Below are 27,229 nucleotides of genomic sequence, written 5' to 3'. Positions count from 1 at the left end.
TTGTGAAATTACATCACAGGTGAAATTCTTTACAGCTTTACATAGGTTGTACAGTTCCATTGTTTTGTTTTGTTTTTTAAATTCTATCGCAATAGAGCCCAAATGCCTTTGTTTTTACTTTGGGGACAGTGGCTCTGTAGCTCCTGGATAAACAAACTACCAGACTACAAAATGCAAATTGAGGGGTGCTCGTGGTCACGTGACGCAATTGGACCGTTCCCCATGACCAACGTGTCAGGTTGCTAAGTTAGCTAGTAAGCTAGCTGCACTTAGCTGACCAAATGATGTGGCTCGAAGAAGAAGATGCCGCTTTGCGACGTGCCAGCGATAAGACTGTTAGCTGGAAGAGATGAATCGACTATGTCAAAAATTGTAAAGACAGCTACGTACTCGGACGACAGGCAAACAACGGTAAGCTGGGCCTTTTCTAGTCACTGTGCTGGCTTCAGCTAATACAGCAGAGTAAGCTAATCAGCTAGCGGTAAGTCCTCATCTTGCAGCATCAGCACCACCGGGCCAGCGTTACCCAACTCTCCGGAGTCCGTCCTGGCCAAAACAACAGTGTGTCTCACACAAATTCTGATACATGTAAGATAGTGCTTGTGATGTTTAAGCCAATCGCATCGTTCCCCATGAAAGATCATTCCATGCCTCTAATTGTGTTATTTATGACTCTCACTCATAAGGGTTGTCGGTGGTTAGGGGTCATTCATAATTCTCCTGTCAGACTTTTCCCTGTGTTGTGTGATTCTGCCAGACAGAAGAGACTGAGTGTGTGAAGTGATTAGTAAAATGTCCCACTGGGGTTTTGTTGCTCTCTGGTTTAGCTCGTTAATGAGTGACAGGTGAAAAAGGATGAACACCAGCTCTTAGCCTGACAGTAAATTGAGCATTGTGCTCTTTGGCACATCATCCAGGTTTGTGATCAGACAGTCCAAAAACATTGGTCTCTTGTTTTTCCCTAATCACTTTTCTTTACTTTGATGGAAAATTTTATGAGGTGAAGGAAAAGATTATAACTAGTCTACCTAATAATGTGACAGTGGATGTTGTTGACATAGATCTGCTCTGTTGAAACTAATGTCCTGAAGGTGGATTACGAAAAGCTTAACTTAGGTACTTAAGTGTCATGCTATGTTCTTAGTGTGTTTTTCATGCAGCCTATTTAAAGAAAAATCTCACTTATCAGGTTGTATTTTCTTAAAGGAATGTATACAAAGTGAATTGAGATGTTTGTCATCCTGAGGTTAGTTGTGCACTCTGTTTACTCGTATGTTCTCTTCCTGTTGGAGAGAGATGAGAGATGATTTCATTAAACAAAGGTCTGAAATATCATCGTCTGTAAATAATGGCTGTCAAATAACAGAAAGTACAATTTAACAGTATTTCAACAATGCTTATAATTATTATTTTTTTTAAATGAACTGGAGGAACTCTAATAATTGGGTGGCTGTAGCTCAGGAGGTGGAGTAGGTGGTGGTTCAGTCCTTGGCTCCCCCAGTCTGCATGCCAAATATCCTTGGGCAAGATACTAACCCCAAGTTGCTCTGTGATGCATCTATCGGAGTATGAATGTATGTGAATGTTAGCTAGAAAGCACTTAAGTTGTTTTAAGTTAACTGTTACTTTAGGAGTGTTTGCATTCATAAATAATAATAAAAAAAATAGAGCTTTTGAAAAGGTTTCCCGGTTTCTTCTTTTTCCTTACCTACATTTTACATATAAACCATCTCAGCAGGAGGAAAAGGAAAAGTTTCACATGTTAAAATATAAATGGTCATTCAAAATCTAGCGATAGGTCTGGGTCGCTAAAGAATGACATCTGGTCCAGATCTGGAACAATGTCTGCCTACTCTAGAGTTGGCCTGTGCTCTAAAGTAACGTCTGTGACTAAAATTAATAAATGATAATAATAATGATTCATAATAATCCTTAAAACAGATAGTACAGCAGCACTTAAGTTGAGGCTACAAAAATTGCAAACTGGATAATAGCAAACCATCGATTTGCTCTGCTCATATACTTTATTGAAGATCTTTTTCTAAATCTGTGCCACATAATGGTTCATTGAACAACTTTATAACAAGCACATTGTATTTCAGCAGCGTGGTATTGAGCTGTAATTTCATGCATGATATGGTCCATCCTATCACAGCTGACAGGGTAAAATGCAGGTTACACCCTTGCCAGTCAGTCGCGTGGCTAACAGATGGGCAGCCATTCACACTCACACCTACAGACAGTTTCAAATCACCAGTTAGCCTACATTATAATGCCAAAAGTATTCGCTTGTCTGCCTTCACACAGATATGAGCTTGACTGCCATCCCACTCTTAATCCATAGGGTTTAATATGATGTTGGTCCGCCCATTGCAGCTATAACAGCTGGTAAGGCAATCCTTACCAGAAGAGTTGAAGCTGTGTTTACGTGTGGGAATTTGTAACCATTCTTCCCGAAGCACATTTGTGAGGTCTGACAGTGATTTTGGATGAGAAAGTCACCTCTGTAGTTCATGCCAAAGGTGTCCTGTCGGGTTGAAGTAGGGCTCTGTGCAGGCCAGTTCAGTTGTTCCACACCAAACTAACTTATCATGTCTTTATGGCCCTTGTTTTGTTCACTGGTGCACAGTAATGTTGGAACAAGAAGGAGCCATTCCCAAACTGTTCTCACAAATATCATCCAAAATTTCTTGCTATAGCATTAATAGATTATTTTCACTAGAACGAAGCTGAGCTCAACTTCTGAAAAACAACCCCACACCGTAATCCCCCTTCCTAACTTAACACTTGGCACAATGCTGTCAGACAAGTACTGTTCTCCTGGCAACCATCAAATCCAGATTCATCCATTGAATTTGTTACTCCAGAGAAAGCATCTCCACTCTTCTAGAGTCCAGTGGTGGCTTGGTGTACACCACAGCATCTGATGCTTTGCATTGGTTGGTGATGTAAAGCATGGATGCAGCTGCTCAGCCATGGAAGCCTATTCCATGAAGCGCTCTAAGCACTGTTCTCGAGCTAATCTGAAGGCCACATAAAGTTTGGAGGTCTTAGGTGTATTGACTCAGCAGAAGGCTGTGGACCTGTGCACACTATGTGACTCAGCATCTGCTAACCCCACGCTGTGATTTTACATGGCCTACTACTTTGTGGCTGAGTTGTTGTCATTCCCAGTCACTTCCATAATGCCAATAACAGCTGACTGTAGACTATTTAGTAGTGAGGAAATTTCAAAGCTGGTTCATCCTGTCACAGTACCGTGCTGAAGTTCACTGAGCTCATGAGAGTGACATATTCTTTCACAGATGTTTGTAGAAGCAGCCTGCATGCATAGATGCTTGGTTTTATGCGCCTGTGGACATGGAAGTGATTGGAACACCTAAATTTAGGTGATTTAGGTTGAGTGAATACATTTCACAATATAGTGTAGCATGCTTGTCCTTGGACTGTGAGAGGAAGCAGGAGACAACCCAACATGCATGGAGAGCACACTCAAACTTCACATTTAAACTAGGATCTCAGCACAGCGACGAGAGAGAGGGGGCCAGGCTATGCAACCGAATTTGTTAATCACCAGTTGTTAGCCAGCGCACTAGAAAAGACGAATATATGAATGGAGACACAGAGTTGTGCTATATTCTTATGGAGGCTGTTTACTCTGCTGGCTGACTTGTTTCCAGATTAGTCACATTACCGTAACTGAAACATGGTGTGAGGAAAACCATTTAATGGGCCATATTTCTTTATTAGCACTCAGTGGAAGCGACTGTCACATCCCACACTCATTAGCTGGTAACGCTCAGCTTTCACACACTGGGTCATGTCCACCAACACACCAGCTTCCCAGAGGAGCTTATGGATACGGCACAAATGCGTGAGGCGTTTTGGCTGATTTGTGTCTAATACTCTGTTGAGTGAAGAGATTTATTCACAGTGGCTTCGTTAGATCAGTTTCACATAACTGTTAATATTTGATACACATGCGTCACGTTGGTCATGAAGAACAGCTTCTCACTCACCAGCTTGTTATCGAGAGCTTCCTATAAACAAAGCCAAGCAGTGTCAGGCTCCAGCCCAGCAGAGTCTTGAACTGATTGGATAGGCTACCTATCCAAAACACAGGCTGAAGGTGGAAGCACTTCAGCCTGTGTCATACTGAAAAGACAGGCTATAACTTTACACTGTCAATTATTCAGAGACGTTAGGAGTCTCAACAATAGTGTCCTAAACGTGGAATGCTTTCAAATGTGTTTAAAAAAAAAAACCCTGAAGGGATTGAAATCTCTTAAATGACAGAAGCGGCTGCCTGAATGTTTACTCTTCCTGTTTGCAGTACTAGTCAAATACTTATTTTTAGGCCTCACAAACACAGACTGCTGGATGCACCAGAGTTTTTACACTTTCAGTCTGCCTGTAGGGTGCATGTGTATTTGGTACTAGACATGAGTCGACGTGTTCACAAAGAATTGGTGGATGCATGAGTCTTGCGCTCAGTGACTGATAGAACTGTAAGACTGGTTAGATCACTCCTCAGTACCTTGTGATTTATTTTGCTGGAAAAATAAGAGCAAAATTTTCAGCATTCTGAAAAAACAGACAGGTTAGAATGATTTGAACATTTTGTTGGTGCACATTATGTTCACGAGATTGCTTGCTATTTTTTATTATGTGTTCAAAGCTGAGCTTGTGTTTTACAGCTTAGCACAGACTTGGTTGTTATCGTGCAGCCATCATTAGCAGTGTTGGTCAAGTTACTTGAAAAAAGTAATCAGTAACTAATTACTGATTACTCCCCCCAAAAAGTAATCCCGTTACTTTACTGATTACTTATTTTCAAAAGTAATTAATTACTTAGTTACTTAGTTACTTAGTTACTTTTTAAAAACACGATTTACAACCTGAAGAGGTGATAAAGTGATAGATCTTTCAGCCCAATTCTACTTTTTCTACATAATCCATCATACAAAATGTAATCAAATGGAAAAGTCTCTTTTTTTAACTTGTTTTATCAGTTTTAATCTTTTAACTTTATGCATCAAGCAAAACATTTAATTATGTGCAACATTATCTGACTTGAATAAATTAGTTTAACATTTAAACCTATTTTCTACACATTCCAGCACATAAAATAAAATATTTTTTGTGTTTTCACTCAGTCTTTCAAATAGATGCAAGTAAAACACAGCAGAAAATAAATAAAGTCAAAGACTCAGCGGTCCTTTTGCTCTATTTTCACCTGTAAAGCAGGAGCAGGGTAGGCGGAGGGTTACCCTGGTGCAGGTGTGCCGCGGTCAGTTGAAGAATCCGCGCGAGTGTCTCTGTGAGTTTCCCATCACGTCGTAGCTACTCGGTGCTTGCTCGGAAGTTTAGGGGTTTTTTTCGCTGTAAAAAGAAGTTTTCTTCCCACGCACGATGGACGCTAATGTTTTTGTCACTTTTTATGGAATCAAACTCAAAGTAAGGTCAGTACTTCCACACTTTAAACGCTGCACGCTCATACTCTCTCCCGCACTCGATATATTATCCATTGTTGATCTGCACACAGCTGCTGTCACCAACGTCGCACTTGCTTACGTCACTGTCATGAGACATTCTCGCAAAAAAAATCACGGTTTTAGTAACGCAGTAACGCAGCGTTCCTACGGGAAAGTAACGGTAATCTAATTACCGATTTTGCAATAGTAATCCCTTACTTTACTCGTTACTTGAAAAAAGTAATCAGATTACAGTAACGCGTTACAAGTAACGCGTTACTGCCCATCTCTGATCATTAGTACACACTTGTTGAGCTATTCACTCTTCTTTTATATAGATAGATGGATAGATAGATAGGTGTGTGTGTTTGTGTGGCAAAAAAGCAGGCCATTAAGGCCATTAGTAAATCTGGCCTGCAGCCTCGTTGCTCTTTGATTAAGCTCTCTGCATTAACTTCAGGGAGGAAGGAAAAGTCAAAGGTCAGGGAATCATTTGCCCATCAAAAAGTCAGCATGTGCGATACAGTGACCCTGCTCAATTTTTGATGGGTCTCACTGAGGCAGACAGCCTGAAAGGTGCAGAGTTTCACTCCTCCAGCAGTAGTTAGCACATGATGTTGAAGGCCTATTAGAGCTCTGGGTGTAACGTGAGAGATGGTTGGTCCCCAAAGTTAAATCGACACTCTGGAAGATTGGTGTGGCACAACTGTTATATCAGGCTACATGTTCAAGTAAGGTATTGGTGCTCTGAAAGAGGATGTGGTCACCTGAATAATTGATAAATGTGTCATCAGTCTTGTAAAACAGGAGAAATCGGAACTTATTGAAGTGGATTTGGAACAAATTATCATGCAGCGATTTTACTGCGTGCTCATCTTGTAGTCTTTGTGATTCTCATACTTTGTAATGCAGCAGCTGCTGCTGTTGTCCCCAGGCTGTATGCACCTGCTCCCAGAGGTGCAGTGGTCAGACCAACACACAATCTGCTGACACGGTGGCTCAGTTTGCACATTTCCCTCTCTCCCCTGGGCTTTCCTGCCAGGCAACGCTCTTATATCTCATCCGTGTGCACACCTTGTCACTGTTTGTGTTATCGGCACGAGAAAAGCTCCTGCTATGTTTTTTTCTCCTCCCACCTGCGTTTGACACAATGTTTATTCCCACCTTTCAGCCCGTGCCATGGCAGCAGGTGTCAGCATACTGAGTGACCTGCCTAACTCCATCGGTGGAGCCCGCAGTGGAGAGACCAGCACAGAGATGGAGGCAGGTAGGAGAGCTCTGCACCACACAAACAACACAGGAACAACACCTGCTTTTTATTTGGCAAGGAGATGGCACAGGACTGAGTTAGGAGTGAATTTCACGTCTGGTTGGGTTTTCTTTAATGTAGGTTTACGGAGCATCAAGATAATCCTTATTTTATTCTCAGCTCTTATACGCAAAACAGATGAATGAAAATGTGTGTGGTGTACTGTATGTAACAGGTGGATGAAATGAGAGTGTGTTGTCTGACTATTCCAAAACTTGTTGAATGATTAGAGAGCCACTCAATTCATAATTGTCGATTCAAAGGTCACTTTGAGTTTCAAAAAACAAATATGGTGGTCGAAAACCTATGTTGGAGTCCAAAATCAGAGGCTGATGTAATGGTGGCTGGTTCCATCTTTTTAATACTGTCACTGTTGATAATGGGTTGGGAGTATGTAGAGGCAAATATATTGGGAAGTGAAGTTACGTTCCTGTCTCATTGTGTGTCAAATTGTGAGTTTACAAGCCTGGGGATTTTCACAGTGTGTACCAGCAATCTTTTTTCCAATATACACTATGTGAAGTAAAGTACTGGACAAGCAACAGGTTACATCTACAGGAGCTGCTCTGCCGTGGAAACCCACGCCATGAAGCTCCCAACATGCTGATGTTAATGCCAGAGGAGGTTTGGAACTTTGCATTTACTGAGTGTTGGCAACTTTCATGCACTATGCACCTCAGCACTTGGTGAGACTACTCTTTAAACTTTACGGGATTTTTCCCTGCAAAGTTGAGCAGCTGTGGGTCGTAAACAATTAAATCCTGCAATAAAACCACTTGGAACCCCTAGAAGAGAAGACATTTCACAGACTGACTTGTTCCAACTGTGACATCCTTTTTATGCTACTGTGCTTGAATTTGGTTTATTCTAAAGAGCTCACTATTCTTCCACAGATGTTTGTAAAGACAGACTGCATGCCTAGGTGTTTGATTTCACACACCTGTGGTACTGGGACTGTGGGCCAAACTCTTGTCCATGTCATGTAAGTTTGTGGTGTGTGATTTCTAAACTCAGTGAGTAAGGAGGCAGTGTTAGTAATGTCAGGGCTGCAGATGTGCAGACCCCAAATCATCATCAGATTTATAACACGTGTTACCTGGAGAGGTACGTTTTCACTGAGCCAAGAAAGAAGAAGAAGAAAGTTATATAGGGTCCGAGTGAGAAGGCACAAGACAGACAGCTTTCCAAAGCGATTCCACTGCTGTGACAACCGTTTAATAAATATCTAAAAAGTGATGCGCAGGCTGAAAAAACAGAGGTTCCTAATAGTGAATCACTAACTCAATCACTCAAGTTAAAGTCTAATTCTCCAGTATCCATATGATAGTACCAAGAAATATAAATGCAATTTATATATTGATTAATATGAATGTTTGTCTGAATGTTTTTGGCTTTCTGTGATAGTTTTAGTACTGTCAGATGTCTGCCTGGTTGCACTGACTGAAAGACTGTAAGACAGACTGATCTGTGAAATATTACAGTAGGAAGTATGAAGGTGGCAGATTTTCAGCCGGTGTTGTTGAGGCTCTGTCCCTTGCAGCTAGTGAAAGCAGCTCTCACTTTTTTGTCAGCCAGCCGTCCTGCTGCTCCCATACACTCACAGAGCCCACAGTATCACTTCACCTTTTGGATGCAGTTTAGTGGTAGACTAGCTGATGAACTGTAGCGCAGCCTTCAACCACAGCTTGTTGTCTTCATTTTAACCAGTGCATTCACGTTGTTACAGCAGTTGAGTTTGTGTTTGATTTGTTGATGCAAAGACATAATTGCTCTTGTATGTGTGTTACATGTGTGTTATATATATATACAAGAGACATGCATGTATATGTCTCTTGCATTGCTTTAGATTAATATAATGTGGGAAATATGATTCGGGCCAATAACAAGGATTTCATTTAAGCTATCCTGTGTATAATTGACGATTACATTACGTTAATATGAATAGGAACTCACCTGGCTCTCCAGTACAGTTTTCTGCTGAATATATTTGGATCCAGTGCACTTGGTTAATAATGATCCAATCAAAAGCAGAAAAAGGTGTGCCATTGTACCTGCTGACCAGTGCCGTGTGTTCGTGGCTACTGTAGATGTACAGCTTTAAAAACCAAACAAGTGTGACATTTTACAAGCAGCCTGCCTGCCTCAGATCTGTGACATGGTGTGTGTGCGCACTGTGTGAGAACAACATAAGCCCCTGTCCCACCTCCCACTGACGACTTTGGAGATGGTTGTCATGGTGACACTTCAAATGCTACTGATGAACTGATCAGCAATGGGCGATTGTTGAGCCATGATTCATCATTGGCACAGAAGTGCTGAGCCAGGAGCCTTTGTTAGCACAGAGGCGCTGGCTGTGGTGTGCAGGCAGCAGCACTATAGGATGCAGCAGCATCAAGCACGCCGCTCCTTCGCCGGTGAGATGTTGGCCAGAGTGAAGTGGCATGACCGCAGGCGCTCTGCCTCGGACATCCTGCTGAGGGTTCTGCAGCGGCAGTGCAGATCTGCCCTGGAGTTCCTCTCCTCCTCCTCCTCCCACACGGTCATGGTGGCTGTCAGCATGAACCAGCCTCAGTCCGTCACCCAGTGCAAGACCAGCAGATGTAACCACACTGAAGAAAATGAGAAATGTTGCAATTTCTATGATATCTTCTTCTGCAAATGAAGAATTTCCTTATGTTTCTTTTTGTACCATTAGCCAATACAAGGGTCCCTACTGCAAAGTACACCAAGATGGGTGAGACCCTGAGGCATGTCATCCCCGGTCACATGCAGTGCTCCATGGCCTGTGGAGGGAAAGCCTGCAAATATGAGAACCCCTCTCGCTGGAGTGATGAGGAGCAAGCCATCAAGGGACTCTACTCATCCTGGTATGTCGATATCTTAGAGTGTCCATGTAGTTTAAAGTGGGCAGATGTACAGATGTACTGTTCCTCTAGTGGAATGTTAAATAGCCGCATTTAATAGCCATATTAAATGGCCATTAACATGGCCACAATTTCAAATAATGAGGGCAGTGTATGCTTAAGTAAACCCTGTGAGGGTTGTCATCTCAGCCACACAGCTCTGACTCTTAGCAGGGCAACCAATCAAAAGGAAGTAGAGTTAAAGGAGAAGAAGCTAAAACAACTTGTGTCAGGCATAGAATAAAGTGAGGGACTGCACCAAACGTTCAGTATTAGATACTGAATAGTTTTTAGTATTGATATTGACCATCTTGCTGTTTTTACTTGTTCAACCTTTCATCTTCTCTTATTACAGGATTACTGACAACTTGCTAGCTATGGCAAGGCCTTCCACTGAGATCATAGAGAAATATAACATAATTGAACAATTTCAAAGGTCCATTCTATTTCTTTCACATCTCATTTAAAATGAACATCGTTATAAACAGAAGAACTGTGAGACATAGAACAGCTCTGTGTGTCTGTGTTGACTTGTTTTGTGGACTGCTGTGCTCAGGTGTGGTTTGAAAACCGTTATTAACCTGCAGCGACCTGGAGAACATGCCAGCTGTGGAAACCCACTGGAGCAAGAGAGCGGCTTCACTTACCGACCTGAAACTTTCATGGAGGCAGGCAGTAAGTTCTCATATCTACTTATTGCTTATACACTGAACTGCCCCAAACATGGCCAAAAACGGTGTGCACGAGTAGTTGTGTGACTAGGTAATACCCTTTTATAATCATGGTGGAATAGCTTGTTTGACGGCCTCATTTCTAAAACTCTTAATGTCCACCACACTTAACTTTGCAGCTGGGCTTCATTCATGAGGTTAGCAAGGTTTGGCTAAACAAGTTGCAAATATAAATTCCATTCCTTCAGCAGATAATGTATAGTTCAGTTAAAACATGTGCAAAAAAACTGTACAAAAGCACAAAAAAAGAACAATTACAGTTATTCACTGTTATCATACAACACTGTGAAAAATTCTTATGCCACCCCTCATTCCTCTGTGCTCTGCTTCCACGTAACCAGACATTCTTTGTCAAGTTTTTTAAGCAGTCTTGAGCAATTATTGTATAGTTGTTTTTTTTTAATGTGCTAAGCACATGTGCACCTTTATAGAGCTGTTGTAATCTTGTTATACTGTGTATAATGACAATGAAGGCTTTCAGTTCAGTTCAATTCAATTCAGTAGTCGACCAGACCTACTGAAGGTCTTTTAAAGACTTTTCAATTTCCGTCCAGTGCTTGTACCTAGGGCTGGGCCATATTATACCGTTCACAATAAATGACAATAAAGTTTCTGATTCTGAAAAAAAAAAAAAAAAAAGGATCGGGGACCATTCTTAATTTCGTTGTTCTCATGACAATGACAATAAAGTTTCAGGCGACTGTCCCACTCTGCCTGAAGTCCTCCACCATAGTCCCCTTGCCTAAGAAGCCCCACATCACCGGCCTGAATGACTACAGACCGGTGGCACTCACCCCAGTGGTAATGAAATGCTTTGAGAAGCTGGTCCGCAGACACATCACAGCAGCCCTGCCCCGCAGCCTGGATCCACACCAGTTTGCCTACAGAGCAAACCGGTCCACGGAAGACGCTGTAGCCACAGCACTCCATGCTGCATTAACTCACCTGGAAGAGCATGGTAGCTATGTGCGGATGCTCTTCGTGGATTACTGCTCAGCTTTTAACACCATCCTTCCACACAAACTGGTGGCCAAGCTACAAGACCTGGGGCTTCCATACAGCACCTGCATGTGGATCAATAGCTTCCTCTCGGGCCGTAGACAGAGAGTCAGAGTTGGCCATCACACATCCTCAGCCCTGAGTCTCAGCACTGGCTCACCCCAGGGCTGTGTGCTCAGTCCACTGCTCTACTCTCTCTACACACACGACTGCACTCCTCGCCACCACAGCAACATCTTTGTGAAATTTGCAGATGACACCACAGTGGTGGGGCTCATTTCCAAGGGAGACGAGTCTACGTACAGAGACGAGGTGGAGCAGCTGACGTCATGGTGTAAGGCCAATAACCTCCTCCTCAACACTTCAAAAACCAAAGAACTCATAATAGACTTCAGAAGGAAAAAGGCAGAGATCCAACCACTATTCATAAATGGGGACTGTGTAGAAAGGGTGGCAAGCTTCCGCTTCCTGGGAGTCAATATAGAGGAGAACCTTTCCTGGAGTGTGAACACCTCCGAGCTGCTGAAAAAGGCCCAACAGAGACTGTACTTCCTGAGAATTCTCAGGAGGAATAACATCACACAGAGACTGCTGGTGTCCTTCTACAGAGCCACCATTGAGAGTGTTCTAACTTACTGCATATGCATCTGGTACACTAGCTGCACAGGGGCTCAGAGGAAAGCACTCCAAGGGATCATTAACACCGCCCAAAAGATCACTGGCTGCCCTCTCCCCACACTGGAAGTTCTACACAACGCCCACTGTTTTAAAAAGGCCCAAAACATCATAAAAGACACCTCACATCCTGGCCACTCCCTGTTCGAACTGTTGCCCTCAGGCAGACGGTACAGGGCAATCAGAGCAAGGACTAATAGACTCAAACACAGCTGTTATCCAACTGCAATAACACATCTGAATACTACAAAAAAAATGTCCATCACGCCACTCTTGTGTTAATCTATGCACGGTCTGAAGCATGTGTGTGGGAATGTATGTGAATGTTTTACTGTTATATCTTATTAGTATTTTAAGTATTCTATCTATTTTATTTATTGAATTTTATTGTTTTATTTATATTTTGATATTGCTAGGGATGATGCAATGATCGGGGACCATTCTTAATTTCGTTGTTCTCATGACAATGACAATAAAGTTTCTGATTCTGATAATGTTAGGCAACGATAGGAAAATGAAATATTGCGATAGAATATGAGTAAAACGCGCATGCGCAGTGCCTTTGTTTTCATACGCACATGGCCGATTGTTGAGTGAAACAGATGAACCAGAATTGGTTTGTAAAAATGGTGCAACTTCCGTGATGTGGAACTGGTTTGGTGTTTGTCCGTCAGATACACAACAAAGCACATTTTTTTGCAGAACATGCAAGCGGCCGTCGTTATTGTCGTATTTGTCGGACTAAGATGCTCTTAAATCTGGGAGTAATCTGGGTCCTAAACTCCGTATGCAACACTGCAGCATCACTTAGAGTTAAAAACTGTCTAAATTCTTTCATCTTTAATACAACGATCAGCATTGCTGCTTTACCAGGGGTAACTATGAAGTTTAACTTCCAGGCATCCATGAAAACAAAAGTTATTACATTTAACGGAGTTAGAAGTTAGCAGGAAGCTAGCGGAAGTTAGCTCGCTAGTTTCGCTAGTTACCTAAGCATGATATTGCATGTTCTGACTGAGAGATTTCTGAAAAAATTCAAACGTACAGCTCTGCTATCACTTCCAACATAAATGAAGACAGGAAACTAAACAGCAGTGACGTTTGTAGGGTTACTGAAGTTGGGCTAGTTGGTATATAATGATGTGCTACGTGATCGCTAGCGACACAGCTATGTTAGCATAACATAAACAGTGAAGCTGGAGGACGAACACTAACACTTTTCCACTTATAAAAGTTAACGTGAAGGTTCCTGATAGTTAGAGACAAATGCAATCGCATGGCAGGATGCTGTAAACGGACCAAACTTCAGTCAGGAGAACAACTGAGATAATCCATCCACAATACGAGGTTAGTCATTAATATACTGCAACAACATGGGAATAGAGCAGCTGCCAGAGAATTCAACATTAATGAATCAATGGTACAGAAGTGGAGGAAGCAAGAAGAATGAGTTTAATAAAGTTTGATTTATCTGACTGCTTTGTTTCGCTTAATGTGCCTTATAATCCTGTGCACCTTATTGTCCGAAAAATACGTGCTGCACACTGCAGTTTAATGTTGCAAAGCACCTCTTTTTAACTTCAGTGGATATTATACATGGTTATGCTCAGGATATGTCAGCCCATTTCTACTGGAAATGCCTTTTGGTTAAACTTTTAGCAAGGAATTTGCATTTGCACTGTTACATTTTTATAAAGCTTTAATGTACATAAAAACCAGCTTCTTAAGTGAAAATAAATGGAAGGTTGTCTTTTTGCGCTAGTAATGTTGTGGAGTTGTATTTTGTCTCGCATCAATTATATCGTCAGTTATATCGTTATCACAAATTTTCAAATATATATCGTGATAAATATTTTTGGCCATATCGCCCTGCTCTACTTGTACTTCATCATTTATTTGTTAAGCCACTCAACACTGACTTATGAACGTTAACTTTGTATTATTGTACGGGCTTTACCTTACAATATAAAGCACCTTAAGGCAACTGTTGTTGTGATTTGGTGCTACATTATATAAATAAAATTGAATTGAGTTGAATCAATTTTTCAAGCATAAAAAGCCCCCAAACTCAAGGGATGTGTGTTGTGTCTACACATATAAGACAACTTGGCAAAGAAATAATATTTTTTTAAACTTTAATGTTTAGGTACATTGTTACTAGTCTGAAAAATTTCAAAGGTATTATGTTTGACGTCATCAGATAGGATTTTACAACCAACAAATTGCTTCCCAAAGAGTGACTGGCTGAAAACTTGGCATATCTCAGCATAGTGTGCAGTGTGTCCTTACATTTTATTTAAGAAACTGGATAAGTGGAGGACAAAAGAGAACATGTCAGGCCTAAAAGAAATATGTATACAGCAGATGAACAGTGTGTGAGAGTCATGCCTTTAAACAATAGGAAAAAATCTAGAAACCTGAGAGATTGGTCTGTTCGCAAAAGACCCAAAAGAACTGACCTCAGTGGAATGGTAGCCATGTTTTTTTTTTTTCAAGAAGTCATTTTATGGAATGGCACAAGTTGAGGTTAAAACATGCCAAAAATGGAAATCTTTGTTTGAAATGATTGTCACCAGACAGAGGAGGTCAGGACGAAGGTATAACAATGATTATCTACAGCCATCTAAAGCACGGTGGAGGCTCAGTCATGGTTTTGGGGCTGCAATTTAGCCTGTGGTGTTGGGGATCAAAATGAATGTAGAAGACTACAGTCATATTTTGATCCACCATGCAAAAGTGTCTGATTGGCAACAGCTTTATTTTTCAACATGACAGTGATTCCAAAGACCTGCCAATGCAGTAAAAGCGTAACTGGATAGAAAAACACACAGCGGATTACTATCAGTGGTGGATTGGCCCGATGTGTTAAAGGCCTTTCAAGCTCAGAATTGTTCAGACTTTGTTTTTGCCTTTGGGCTGCAACGATTCTTCGAGTAATTTGAATGATTCCATTATAAAAAAACCTCGACACAAGGTCTGTGCTTTCATGTGTTGTTTAGTGCACGGCTCTGTAGCGTGTTGATGTGTTAGACGGTGTAAACGCCAGTGTTTTATTAGCTAAAAACAGACCTGCAATACAAACGTATTTAGGAGCAGCGTGTGGGCAAGAAGTCTGACATGAAGTTAGGGGTGGGCGGTATAAACGGTATACGGTAGAAACGATATGAATTTGGCCAATGGTAGAGATTTTGACACTATCACGATAGTGCATGTTGATGGTGACATCAAGCTTCGCCTTTTTCGGTCAAAAGCATCGCAGCAGCAGCTGCAAACAATATCATCTGCAAATTATGCCGTGCGACAGTAATAGCGATGAGACGAAACACGTTTTGGAATATGAGAAAAGCCAAAAACTGCACTTCCTCTTCTCTCGCAGCTTCTCTATTCCCACGTTGTTGCAGTATATTAATGACTAACTGGATTTCTCAGTTGTTCTCCTGACTGAAGTTTGATCCATTTACAGCATCCTGCCATGCGATTGCATTTGTCCCATCGGGAACCCTCACGTTAACTTTCATCGAGTGGAAAAAAGTTAGTGTTCATCCTCCAGCTTCACTGTGGTTATATTATGCTAACATAGCTGTGTAGCTAGTGAATTTAGACAGTTTTTAAATCTCAGTGATGCCACAGTGTTCGTTTGACTTTGGGACCTGAAGCGTACGGAGTTTTGGACCCAGATTCCTCCGCAAGGCTCTTGACTATGGTAGCCATAATGCTCCGACAATCCATCAAGCGGTGTGGCTTTGTAGCTTACCAAAATCGTATTTTGAGCGTCGTGTACCACATAAAATGAGTTTGAAGGTCAGTAAGCACAACCAGAATTCATAAATAAGGCGCACTGTCGATTTTTGAGAAAATTAAAGGATTTTAACTGCGCCTTATAGTGCGGAAAATATGGTATACACAAGAAAAGAATATATCGAGATATATATTGTTACCGCACATGTTTCAGATTATACTGCGATATGGATTTTAGGCCATATCCCCCCCCCCACGTTAAGCCCACTCAGGGCCCAGTTTGAAACAAAGACACAAAGGCAGCAGTGACGATGACGCTGGCACAGTTTACACAAGAGTGAAGAGGCGGAGCGGTTACTGAGACGGTTTGTTTTTTTTATGATGTTGTACGCAGTCAAACAATTTCTAGAATGGAAGCCAAAGAGAAGTTAATTCTGGAAGACCTTTTTATTAATAAGACAAAAGTATTTCTTATCTGATTAATTGATAGATTACTCGATAACTAAAATTATTGTTAGCTGCAGCCCTAATAAATAAATATATACTGTATTTCAATATGATACTAATACTGTTTGTTCTCATTTTAATAAGTTGCTGCACCTTCAAATGGACTGGTTCTTAATTAGAGCTTTTATCGCCCATTTGCACTTTTTTCTGTATAAGTGCTTTCAGTCTAACATTCACAGTCCAACGGATGCATCGAAGAGCAGCTTGGCGTTAGTGTCTAGCCCAAGGATATTTGGCATGCAGACTGGAGCAGAAAGGAATTGAACCACCAACCTTCTGATTAGTAGGTGACCTGTCCTGCCTCCTGAGCTGCAGTGTTCAGATAGACTATTGCAACATTACACTGTTATTGTGTCACTGACAGCTTAATATACTCCTGGTTCTGTTTAAACTGTCCGTCTTTTAAAGAGCTGTTTCTCATACACCACTGACGTGTGTATCAGTAGCTTTTTGATTGGATCCTTCTGGAAGTGGCCCTAACAGCAGATGTACTTGGCACCAACAGCTATTGAAAACGTTGTGAGGATGTAGAATGAAAAGTGACAGATGTGGGGTTTTTCTTAATGAATCAATGGTTCGGCCCTGATTAGGTAGATTTGTAGATTCTTAAGAGGGGAGACCATTCTTAACATAGAAGATCATGTGACCAGATAGTAATAATGGAAAAAGTATACATTTAGTTTTCTTGAGCCTGAGTTATGGTACAAGGTATGCAGTTAGTGGAGCAGGTGACAGGCTAAGGTAGATTTAACATTTCCCTCAGTACCATCTGTGTTGTGTTTTGCCTACATGCAGTCCCTAGTAACCAAGTAATTGCAAGGGGATTGATTTCATTCCTCCTTCTTCCTAATAGGCTCTCCTGGGATTCTGACAATGTCACCTCATCAAAACGTGCATTTTGCGTACCCCAATGTTTTATTTGACAGTCTGTAAAAAGTCTCAAGTCTAAACACTTGGCTTTAATCTTAATATTGGTCTTTGTCGTGCAACGTTTTTCACTCCTTGAGAAGCAAATCTTATGAAAAGTGCCAAAGCAACAATCGTGTGAGTCTGTTAATCACCTGATCACGTATCATGTTAACATTTTCCCTTTGTGTCAAAGATCTTTACAGAGATGTTGGAAGTGGCGGCTGTAAACTAGTCTTTGAGGTGTGTTTCTAAAATGATTGATAGTTCCTGTATTTTGTATAGAAAATATGCATCATTCAGTGTAAGACTAAGGCTCCTTTATGTGTTTTGAATCGCTTTTCAGCAACAACTAGTTCAAGTTCAACAAGTTATTAAAAATCCACCAAGCTTTAATCAGTGGTTTATATTTAACCAAATAATAATGGAAGGAGAGCCTTTCCATAGAATGGATTGATCCTCTAACAACACATTATTCTGGGAGTTGAATTTAAATGGTAGCAGTAAGTATATTTTAGAGCAAACACAGTTTTATCTTGGGGTAATAAAATGTGCTTAATGTATTACAAAACTGTATTACACTGTCAATATTTATCTAACAAAACCCAAGCACAAAAGCTGAAGCAGTGGTTGACAAACTTGAGTACACCATGAATATGTAGCTTAGAAACACCTTTACCAACAGTAATAGTTTCGTGTAGGGCTTCATTAGTCTTTCATGTCTTTTTTTTTTTTTTAGCTCACTTTTCTTTACAACATTGCTTCAGTTCATTGTGGTTTGCAGGCATTGCTTTATATGTGGCTTTCTTCATGTCTTATTGCAGCGTCTCAATTGGGTTCTGGTGTGGACTTTGACTGGGCCATTGCAACACTTGAATTCTCGGGACACAGTCTAAAACGCTGATATACAGAGCAGTTCATAATTGGTTCAATGCCTTCAAGATGCCCATGTCTTGTGGTTGCAAAATCAGCTCAAGTGATTGAAGTTTGTGCCAAACATGTTTATGGTCAAACATGTCCACTCAAGACATTTCCTGAAAAAGGTGTCAAAACTATTACAGCATTCCGCTTTTAGAGTTTACGCTTCAACCCAGGTAGCTCTGGAGGAATGTTAGGGGAAAATCACGCTCTGCTTTGGTGCAGAAAATGCAACAATGACTGAGGAAGTTATTCAGAACTAATTATATTCATCCTAAACACAAGTAACAAAAGAATTTATTCATCTAAAAAATAATTTCTATAATACATTGCTGTTTATAACACTTACAATCTTATTCATGCACAAGATTGATTTATTCCAAGTTACTTCAAGTTGTATGTTTTACAACTCTATTATTGAACCTGGCTGACTGCGCCAGTCACACTAGACTGGAGACCAGTTGGTAAATACTTGGGAACCACTAGTTGTAAGAGAAAAATTTCTGTTTCTCGAGCAGTTGACAGTTGCTGGCAGTTGCTGGGAAATGGATTGTTGAAGTCCCATTCACACAAACCTGAAGACCAGGCTGTGACCCCTCTGATAACCAACAGTTGCTAGGGTGTGTATTCTGTGAATGGTGCCTGGAGGTTGCTGGAAGAGGTTTACAGTGCTGGATCTTGTTTTCCGATAATTTGAATGGAAGATGCCTACTACCTTGCAAACACTCACAAACTACCAAGTGGTAGTGTGAGTGTAGCATAAACTGGAAATGGCGACCATTCAACTTCAAAGTAAAATATGCACCTTTTAAAATGTATTTGTTGCAGTGGTGCAATACTTTACTTTGAAGGTGAACATTCTCTGTTTTTTGTTTGTCATACTGTTTCACTACTGCTCGGAGAGAAAATTGCGTTTGCAGACAAGTCAGTGGCTTTGTTGCGACTCATGGTGACGACAGTAGTCTGCTAGCAACCAAAGCAATCACAAGGTTTTTGGTGCAGTACCTACTAGGAAGTCCAGGAAACCTCCAGCAACCACTTAAGAACCAGTCAGAGAATTCACATTTAGATTAGATTAGATTAGATAGAACTTTATTAATCCCTCGGGTGGGTTCCACCGACAGAAGTTACAGAGTTACAGAATATTATATATATATATATATATATATATATATATATATATATATAAAAAATACAGAGACAATATAAATAAAATATACGAAGGGGATAAATAGAATAAATAGGAATAAAAATAAAAATACAAGTGAATTGCACATTTCAAGTATTGAGTCTATTGCACCGTTGACTATTTACAAAAGTATTGCACAAAAGGTATTGCACAGTGAGGTGAAGAGGCACTACAGCTTATTTCTTCCTGGAGACCAGAAATTGCCAGGGGATTGCTGGCTAATCTCTAGGCCTGTGGGACTGAGACCTTGTTTAATTAGCAAGCTAGTTTTGGAGGGAAAGAAAAAACAAGTAAAACTACCACCAACTTGTCATTGCTGCTCTTGTTTATTAGATTATCTTAACTGATTTAGGGTGCAATGTTTGCATCTCTCGGCTGGTCTGGGAACACCTTGGTGTTGCTCCGGACAAGCTAGAGGAGGTGAGTGGGGAGAGGGAGGTCTGGGCTTCTCTGCTTAGGCTGGTGCCCCCGTGACCTGGCTCCGGATAAGCAGAAGAAGATGGATGGATGTTTGTGACCATGTACTGCACAAACAATTAAAAACTCCTTTTGATTCTAATCTCTGGCTTTTTATCTTTCAGTATATTATTACAATTTTGGATGGAAAGATTATGGTGTGGCATCTCTGACTACAATCCTTGACATGGTAAAAGTCATGTCATTTGCTGTCCAAGAAGGGAAGATGGCTGTCCACTGCCATGCTGGCCTTGGAAGAACAGGTTTGCAACACGAGCAGTCTGGAATCGCTCAAATCTGCATTTGTACTTTATAAATATATCAGTTTTTTAATTTGTATTTTGCATCATTCAGGTGTGTTGTTGGCTTGTTATTTGGTCTTTACAACTCGTATGAACGCTGACCAAGCCATCCTGTTTGTGCGAGCCAAAAGACCCAACTCCATCCAAACCAGAGGCCAGCTTCTCTGTGTCAGGGAGTTTGCCCAGTTCCTTGTTCCTCTTCGAAGTGTCTTCTCCTGCGCTGAACCCAAAGCAGGTGCTGTTACTTTGTCCCAGTATCTCACCCGTCAACGACACCTGCTACATGGCTACGAGGCTCGGCAGATGAAGAACGTGCCAAAGATTGTCCAGCTGGTGTGCAGGCTGCTAATTGACATCGCAGCCAACAGACAGGTGGTGATTGAGGAGGAATGGTTGGAGATTCCCGACCTCACGGCTGAGGTAGAGAAGACGGTGTCCCAGCAGGCCCTTCAACAGCTTGGGAAGGAAATGAAAGGGAAAGGGATTCCCCTTCTATGTAGTTCATCCCATCCTCTTAGTCCAGCACTGATACAGCCTAGACTTGCTAACGATCAGCCTCTAATTAGTGACAATGAGCTTGACCCCTTGTGGAGGCAGCAGAATGGAGAGAGCCCCCAGCGATCTTCTCTGTGCGAAAACAGGAGCTACAGCGATTCTGTTCTTCACAAGCTGGGGCAATGCCAGCATCCTTTAGGAAATCTGAAGAACAACCAACCAATCAACTGCCTGATCAAACATTCCTTGTCTCACAGCAGCCTTACTGCCTGTAACCCTTCCAGATTTTGCAACCTCTCTACTCAGAACATTTTTAAGAACAATCAGAACTCCAGTATAGAAACAAAGGAAGACCTTGGATCTCCCATTTTAAAAAGACCGCTCCGTGAAGGCCATCAGAGTTTGCCTTTAGATTTCTCTGAGGACAGTAGAAGATCCCACTGCAATGCCACACTGCCTGCCTTAGCAGTCAAGAGCAAACTGGTAGCTGGTAAGGAGAATGTGTCAATGGGTGGAAGTGCAGATGACTTCTCAGAGGTTCCTTTCATCACCCTCCAGTCTGAGTTCTCACCAGAGAGCAGGTGCCTCGTGGTGGCAAAAGCTCTGGCCCTGGAACTGACAGACAAGGATCTCACCTCCAAGGTGTCAGTGTGGCAGGTGAGCCCCACCTAACTTGTGCAGGGACTATTACACTTACTTTCCAGCCAGATTTCCAACCTGCTTAACCAGATTTTCTAAACATTACAATCTCAAATTGTAAATTGCACCACCTTAAGTGCAACTTTGGACTGTCTCATAGTCGATACGCTCTCCGGCTAAATTCTTACTTTTCATGCAATTGCTAGAAAAGCTATCTATGACTCTTCATAAGGGAAGGATGATAGATTAGCAACCTTCCAGGATTAGCCTGTTATTTTTAGCAGCGGGAGGAAGAGAGTACCTTTGACCAATAGGGTTTTGAAAAGAGTGCTCTGTCTTTACAGCTTTGGGCTTACCCATCTTTGTGTTGACTGCTAGGTCTACTGTGTGACCTCAAACCATAATTGTTTTTAATGACATCCACAGCTTGTTGCTTTGTGTTTGAACAGAGGTCATGCTAGGATTAGCCAAAACAGTGATAATACATACATGTGACCGACTAGATTCCAGGACCTCGAGGCACCAGTGCTAACCATTGTACTGTGCTGCTCTAATTTTGTCATGCTAGCAAACAGGAACTTCCATTCATGTGATTTTTGTCAGTAATAATGTTAGCAAGCAAGATAAAGGTAGCTAGCTAGGTATAGCTTAGCTGTGCTCCCAGAATCTAGCTAATAAACTAAATTAAAAATGGGCAGCTCAGTTAAATAATCAGATTAAGATCACAGTGGTATTTGCTCCATGTGTAGTTTTAGTGTGTTAGCAGACCTACCAGTTTTAGCTTACATTTGCCAAAAAAAGACAGCTCTGGGTCTCATGTATCATAGATTGTCTTGCAGTGTATTTAGAATCACACTGTCGTTACCATAGGAGATGCGTGTTGAGTTAATCTAGTTCTCATTTTTTTTTATAAAAAAAACTGTTGTACATAGTTTAACTTGAACCTGGAACTGTGTTCTTACTGGCACTTCATTTCAGTCATTTCATTGTCAGTCTGTTTTGTGTTGTGCAGATGGAGCTGAACTCCAGAGAGGGAACATGGGAGAGGCTGTGCAAGGAGAGAGACCCTCTGGTCCTATCTAGTCTGATGTGGTCATGGGTGGAGCAGCTTAAGGATCCAGTCATCAGCAGTGAGGATATAAAAGCCCTCACTGAAAGGAATGTAAACCCACAGAACGCCCTCGATTCACTGGAAAAGGTAGACTGTGTCAAATATCTTCCAAGCATTGCTGTCTAAACCAAACAGGGATAGCAGACTTTGTTAAACAGCTGAATGACGTGAAAGGTTGCACTGCATATTAAAAGAAAATATTTCTTTTAACTTTGAAAAATCAAAGCTACTGTAGTGAAATGTACACAAGAAAACATGGAGCATGAAATTGGCTTAATTAGTTTTTTTAATGTCTTGAAATCCCAACAAAGAAAGTTCTGAATTGGTTTTAAAAAAGTTTGTAAAAAAAATGGCCCAGTCTATTAATGGAACTATTGTCCTTCTGTTCAAGACCCTTTGACTCAGTAATGGGCTTGAAGAATTAGTCCCATGATGCCTTTAATTAAGCTGATAATGTAATTTTGCTTAACATCAATACTAGATATTCAAAAAAGTCTGCAGTAAGGCTCAGGAGTAGTATTTGACTTCCACTGGGTGGTGTATGTCAATAAGTCAGTAAGTGAGGAGGACAATGAAAATGTATTGTTTGTCTAACTTGTTTAAATTGTGAGGCTGTTTGGAACAAGTGTAACTCAAGTTATTTTGTTATAGCTACAATTATAGCTACAATTTACAGATGTCCCCTAAACCCATCACATGTAAGCAATCGTTAAGTTGTTGCTCTCAAATGGCGACACCTACAAAAACAGTGCCAAATTAGTTCATCTTAACTTGCATTCATAAAACTACTTAACTACAAACACGGTTGAAGCTACTGGAATTTCACTCACAAAAGTGAAGCACAAACTAATCTGATCATAGTATTTTTCAGATAACTGCATTGGACGTGCTCCACGAGGCACCAACAACACAAACAAAGTTGTGTCTCCCTGTTTGCTGAGTCTTGAACTTTCGGTCACTTCCCCGAGTCGTGACCATAGGTGAAGGATGGGGCGCAGATCATCAAGTAAATCGAGAGCTTCACTTTTAGACTCTCTTTTCACCACGACAGACCGGTGCAGCGTCCGCACCACTGCAGCCGCAGCACCAGTTCTTCTATCGATCTCCTCTTCCCTTCCCTCTCACTCGTGAACAAGACCCTGAGGAAACTTAAACTCCTCGACTTGGGGCATTAACTTGTCCCTGACCCAGAGTGAGCACTCCCCACTTTTCCATCTGAGGACCATTGCCTCAAGCTTGGAGGTGCTGATTCTCATTCCTGCCACTTCACACCCAGCTGTGAACCACTCCAGTGTGAGTAGGAGGTCATCCTTCTAGAACCACATCGTCTGCGAAAAGCAGAGACAAATTTCTGAGACCACCTAAGTGGAAACATTCTGCCACGAGGCTATGCATAGAAATTCTGTCCATAAAAATTAGTAACGGAATCAGTGACAAAGGGCAGCCCTGGCAGAGTCTAACCCCCAGCCAGTCCGACTTATTACCAGTGTTCTGACAAACCATCCTACTTTGGCAAAATGTCCTACCGTAAGTAGTTTATGCACATTTGTGCTGTCACAGAGTAATTCCAGCACCAGTTTAAGTAGGTATGACGGTTTGCCACTTAACTTTGCTCATCAGATTATGCTTGTAGCTCATTTTCATACAGCCAGGATGGTTTGGCACTTAATTTTACACGTCAGAGTATTTTTCTAGCTGATATTCACAAAGGTAGGACGGTTCGCCACTTAATTTCATGTTGTGCGCATGCGCTGAAACAACGGGTAGGATGGTTTGCCAGGTTGATGGATTTCCAGAACGCCGGCTGTGTGAACCAAGATCTTGCCATGGTTGTTTAACGACCGAAGGCCTGTGACAACGGGCCAGACACCCCATACTCCTGAAGAAGAATACTCCACAGAATACTCTGAGGGACATAGTTGAACACCTCGAAGTCCACAAAATACATGTAGACTGGCGCCGGTTTAGCTCAGTTGGATGAGCAGGTGACCATATGCCGCATGGATGAGAGCGGCCGATCTGGGTTTGAGTCTGACCCGTGGCCCTTTGCCGCATGTCTTCCACTATCTCTTTCCTGTCAGTCTTCACTTTATCTGTCTAATAAAGCCAGAAAGAGGCCAAATAAAAAGGATGTTAAAATGCCATTAAATAGCAAATTTAGAGGCCGTTTTAAAAAACCAGTGTTGACATCTATGGATAGTTTCCACCTTAGTAACAAGATGGTGGGTTTTTTATAACTCACCATTCATAGGATGCTTCATCTCAGCTAGTTCAGTTACTGAACAGGGCCGCTCCACTATATTATAGTCTCTAATGGAATAAACGGACTGGTAAGGTCATTGCAGGGAATAATTGGGTATTAGCAGATATGTGTGTCTGTACATTGCACTTGGTTTTTGGATGTAGCTTGCTAACCAATCTTGCTAAGATTCAGATTCATCCCTCGCAGATTAGCGACAATTTAACTGCTATCCTGACACACCCAGTGTCTCACCCAGCACTATGTGATCCTGTAATGTGACACAGTATGGTCTCCTTCCTTTTGATAGGGTCACCGGCTCACTTTGCTGTGCATCCTCGACTGTGCTGCTCATCTCCTGCCAGTGCCTAAAGAATTGGAGACCAGTTTTCTTAACCAAACCATTAAAGTGTTTACTAAGGTGAGCTTTAACAAACAGCATGTATTGAACATGTTTACTTAAGTGTTTACTGGGCATGATGCAGTGCAGTTTGCTTTGCAGATGGACCCTGGCTCAGAGGAGAACAAGTCTCTGTATGCAACACTGAAAGCAATCCTGACTCTCATTCTTCACGAGCTGCATGACAAAGCTGTTCAGGAGAATGAAGCCTCCTGATTGGCATTGCCCCAATCAGCCTGCCGAGAAGAAGACTCCCAAACGAGGTTCCACTTTTATTTGTGGGCATTACTGCATTAGAAGCCACCTCTTGCACCCGACGCTGCTGAGATCTGCCAGTCATGTAGTGTTTGAAGCTAAGTGTTTTTTCATTCTGTTTCCTTTGAAGCTTGTAATTGACTCTGAGTACTGCTACTCTGTGTTAATGTGCCACTGTGCTCACTCTGAACGTTTTGTTGGTTACCTGTTCTTTGTCTGAGACTAGATCTTGCTTTATTATCTAACTCATAGCTGTTAGGGACATGATGAAGAAACATTTCATTACATGAATGTAATGTTATTTAAATGTGTGACTCAGCTCTCTGGGTTCTTGGTGGGGAGGGGTTATTTAAACCAAAATATGTTTTACACTGTGCACATGCTGCAATGTGTCTTATTTATTCAGATGTTCTTTTTTGAAATGCACAAGTCGATAGAATTGCTATAACCTGATAAGTTGCTTTGTTGCTGTAGAATGTAAGGCGTTCTCTTAGTGTTAAACTGTGGCTGTTACAGCAGTGCAAACTCACCAGGCCACAGTGCGTTTTCTTTTTCAATCAATTTTATGTACTTAATACTGTTTACCAAAAAAATCCTCCGTGTATTGTTGTGTCATTCATTCATTTGTAAAACATCAATCTGCCTCAACTCCTGCATTTAGCACTCTGCCTCGACTCACATGGCCTCTGTTTGGACTCATTTTGTGTAATTTTGACTCGCGCGCGCGTGTGTGTGTGTGTGTGGCTATTGACAAAAATCTTCCACCTCATCGCTTATATACGGACAAAATTCAGTGTAGATGCAAGCTGAGGGTGATATACTAATGGTACTGTAGTAATACGAAGAACATGACACGTTGGGCTGTGGAGGATTTTCAACAAGCACTATTTTTTCATTGTTCCAACGGGTTACTTGGAGAAATAAAGATAACTGACTGAGTCTTGTTTGAGTGTTTGTTTGTTTTTTACTGGGGGTGGGTGTTGTGTTCCCCAAATTGCTCCTGGGCTGGTTTTTGACTTACTGGAAGAGGCTGCTGCCTGTGGGGAGTACTTTTACAATGGCAAGTGAGCTTGGTTTTCTAGCAAGAAGTTTCACTGTTTTTCGCTACACCAATAAATAGTTTAATGTTGAGGCTAAACATGTACAACATTTTAAAAAACTATACTATAAATCAGAAAAAAAACCCTCAAAATTAAATTTGTTAGTGGCAAGCAGAAGATCAGTCAGCCTTGACTTAAAGCAAGTGTCGGAGCATCTGGGAGGGTGAGACGTTGTAGGAGTTAAGTAACTCCTAAAGATGGCAGTAATGTAACATTAAGGATTCTACTGTTAAACCCTCGAAGAAGACGTAGCAGCTTCACGAACCACGAAGAAGAAGCAGTCAGAGGGTGGCGGATTCTTTCGACATGGCAGGTAGGTGGGTATAATTTGTTAATTATACATTTTGGATACACATTTCTTAGTAGTTGGGGTAGTATTCTTTCAAGCATACATGTAAAGACTCGGTAGTGCTGCAGAGGCCGCTGCCGCACTTTAGCCTGGCGTTTGCCTTTTGGGACTTCCATGCTGGAACGTGCTGCTAGCTGCTAGCCCGACAGGGTTAGCTAGCCATTAGTAAGGAGTGGTTATTATCGGGCGCAGAATGAAGAGTACGGGGGCGACTGGAGCGCTTCACGCGTCTCTTCTTATTAAGCACTGAGCGGGACTTTACCAGCGAGGGAAATGGGCATATGGGATCTTGTGCTTCTTCTGTTTCTGCTAAACATTAAGCCTCTACACTGGGCAGCTTTGACTGTATTTTAAGAGCAAACACTGGGCAGGGAGCAGTTTCATGTTGGGAAGAGGTACTTCCTTTCTAATGGACACGTTAAGCTCTTCAGGGTTAAAGGGTCTTTGCGTGTAAAATCATTTGACTGTAGTAGTCAATGCCCTCATTTATGAGGCTATTCATTCTTCAAGCAAACAAGAGTTTAAAAAAGACCC

At 41.6% G+C, this 27,229-nt stretch overlaps 1 protein-coding gene across 2 annotated transcripts; it reads left to right on the top strand.

The window, feature by feature from the left end:
- Positions 1–190: 190 nt before the first annotated feature.
- On the top strand, positions 191–26,185 carry ptpdc1a (protein tyrosine phosphatase domain containing 1a). Of its 2 annotated transcripts, XM_082533565.1 has the most exons (10): positions 191–411; positions 6,646–6,741; positions 9,479–9,650; positions 10,042–10,122; positions 10,243–10,361; positions 19,931–20,068; positions 20,160–21,259; positions 22,254–22,439; positions 24,902–25,012; positions 25,094–26,185. In XM_082533565.1, the coding sequence occupies exons 2-10, from the start codon at positions 6,654–6,656 to the stop codon at positions 25,205–25,207; spliced, it is 2,109 nt and encodes a 702-aa protein (XP_082389691.1). In that variant the 5' UTR covers positions 191–411; positions 6,646–6,653; the 3' UTR covers positions 25,208–26,185. The 2 variants fall into 2 exon arrangements, with proteins under 2 accessions (XP_082389691.1, XP_082389692.1); XM_082533566.1 differs by lacking the exon at positions 191–411 and having other exon boundaries at positions 6,647–6,737.
- The last annotated feature ends 1,044 nt before the right edge of the window (positions 26,186–27,229 follow it).

Source organism: Aulonocara stuartgranti (assembly GCF_965226115.1).
Source record: "Aulonocara stuartgranti genome assembly, chromosome: 5".
NCBI classification, from domain to species: Eukaryota; Metazoa; Chordata; class Actinopteri; order Cichliformes; family Cichlidae; genus Aulonocara; species Aulonocara stuartgranti.
Note: the sequence above shows the minus strand (reverse complement) of the source record. Positions and strands in the feature narration are given on the sequence as shown.

Bases quoted from the DNA above. Each gene is read 5' to 3' on its own strand.
- ptpdc1a (XM_082533565.1), top strand. From the start codon at position 6,654: ATGGCAGCAGGTGTCAGCATACTGAGTGACCTGCCTAACTCCATCGGT. The intron at 6,742-9,478 runs GTAGGAGAGCTC...TTGTACCATTAG, and splicing joins CAGCACAGAGATGGAGGCAG to CCAATACAAGGGTCCCTACT. The intron at 20,069-20,159 runs GTTTGCAACACG...TGCATCATTCAG, and splicing joins TGCTGGCCTTGGAAGAACAG to GTGTGTTGTTGGCTTGTTAT.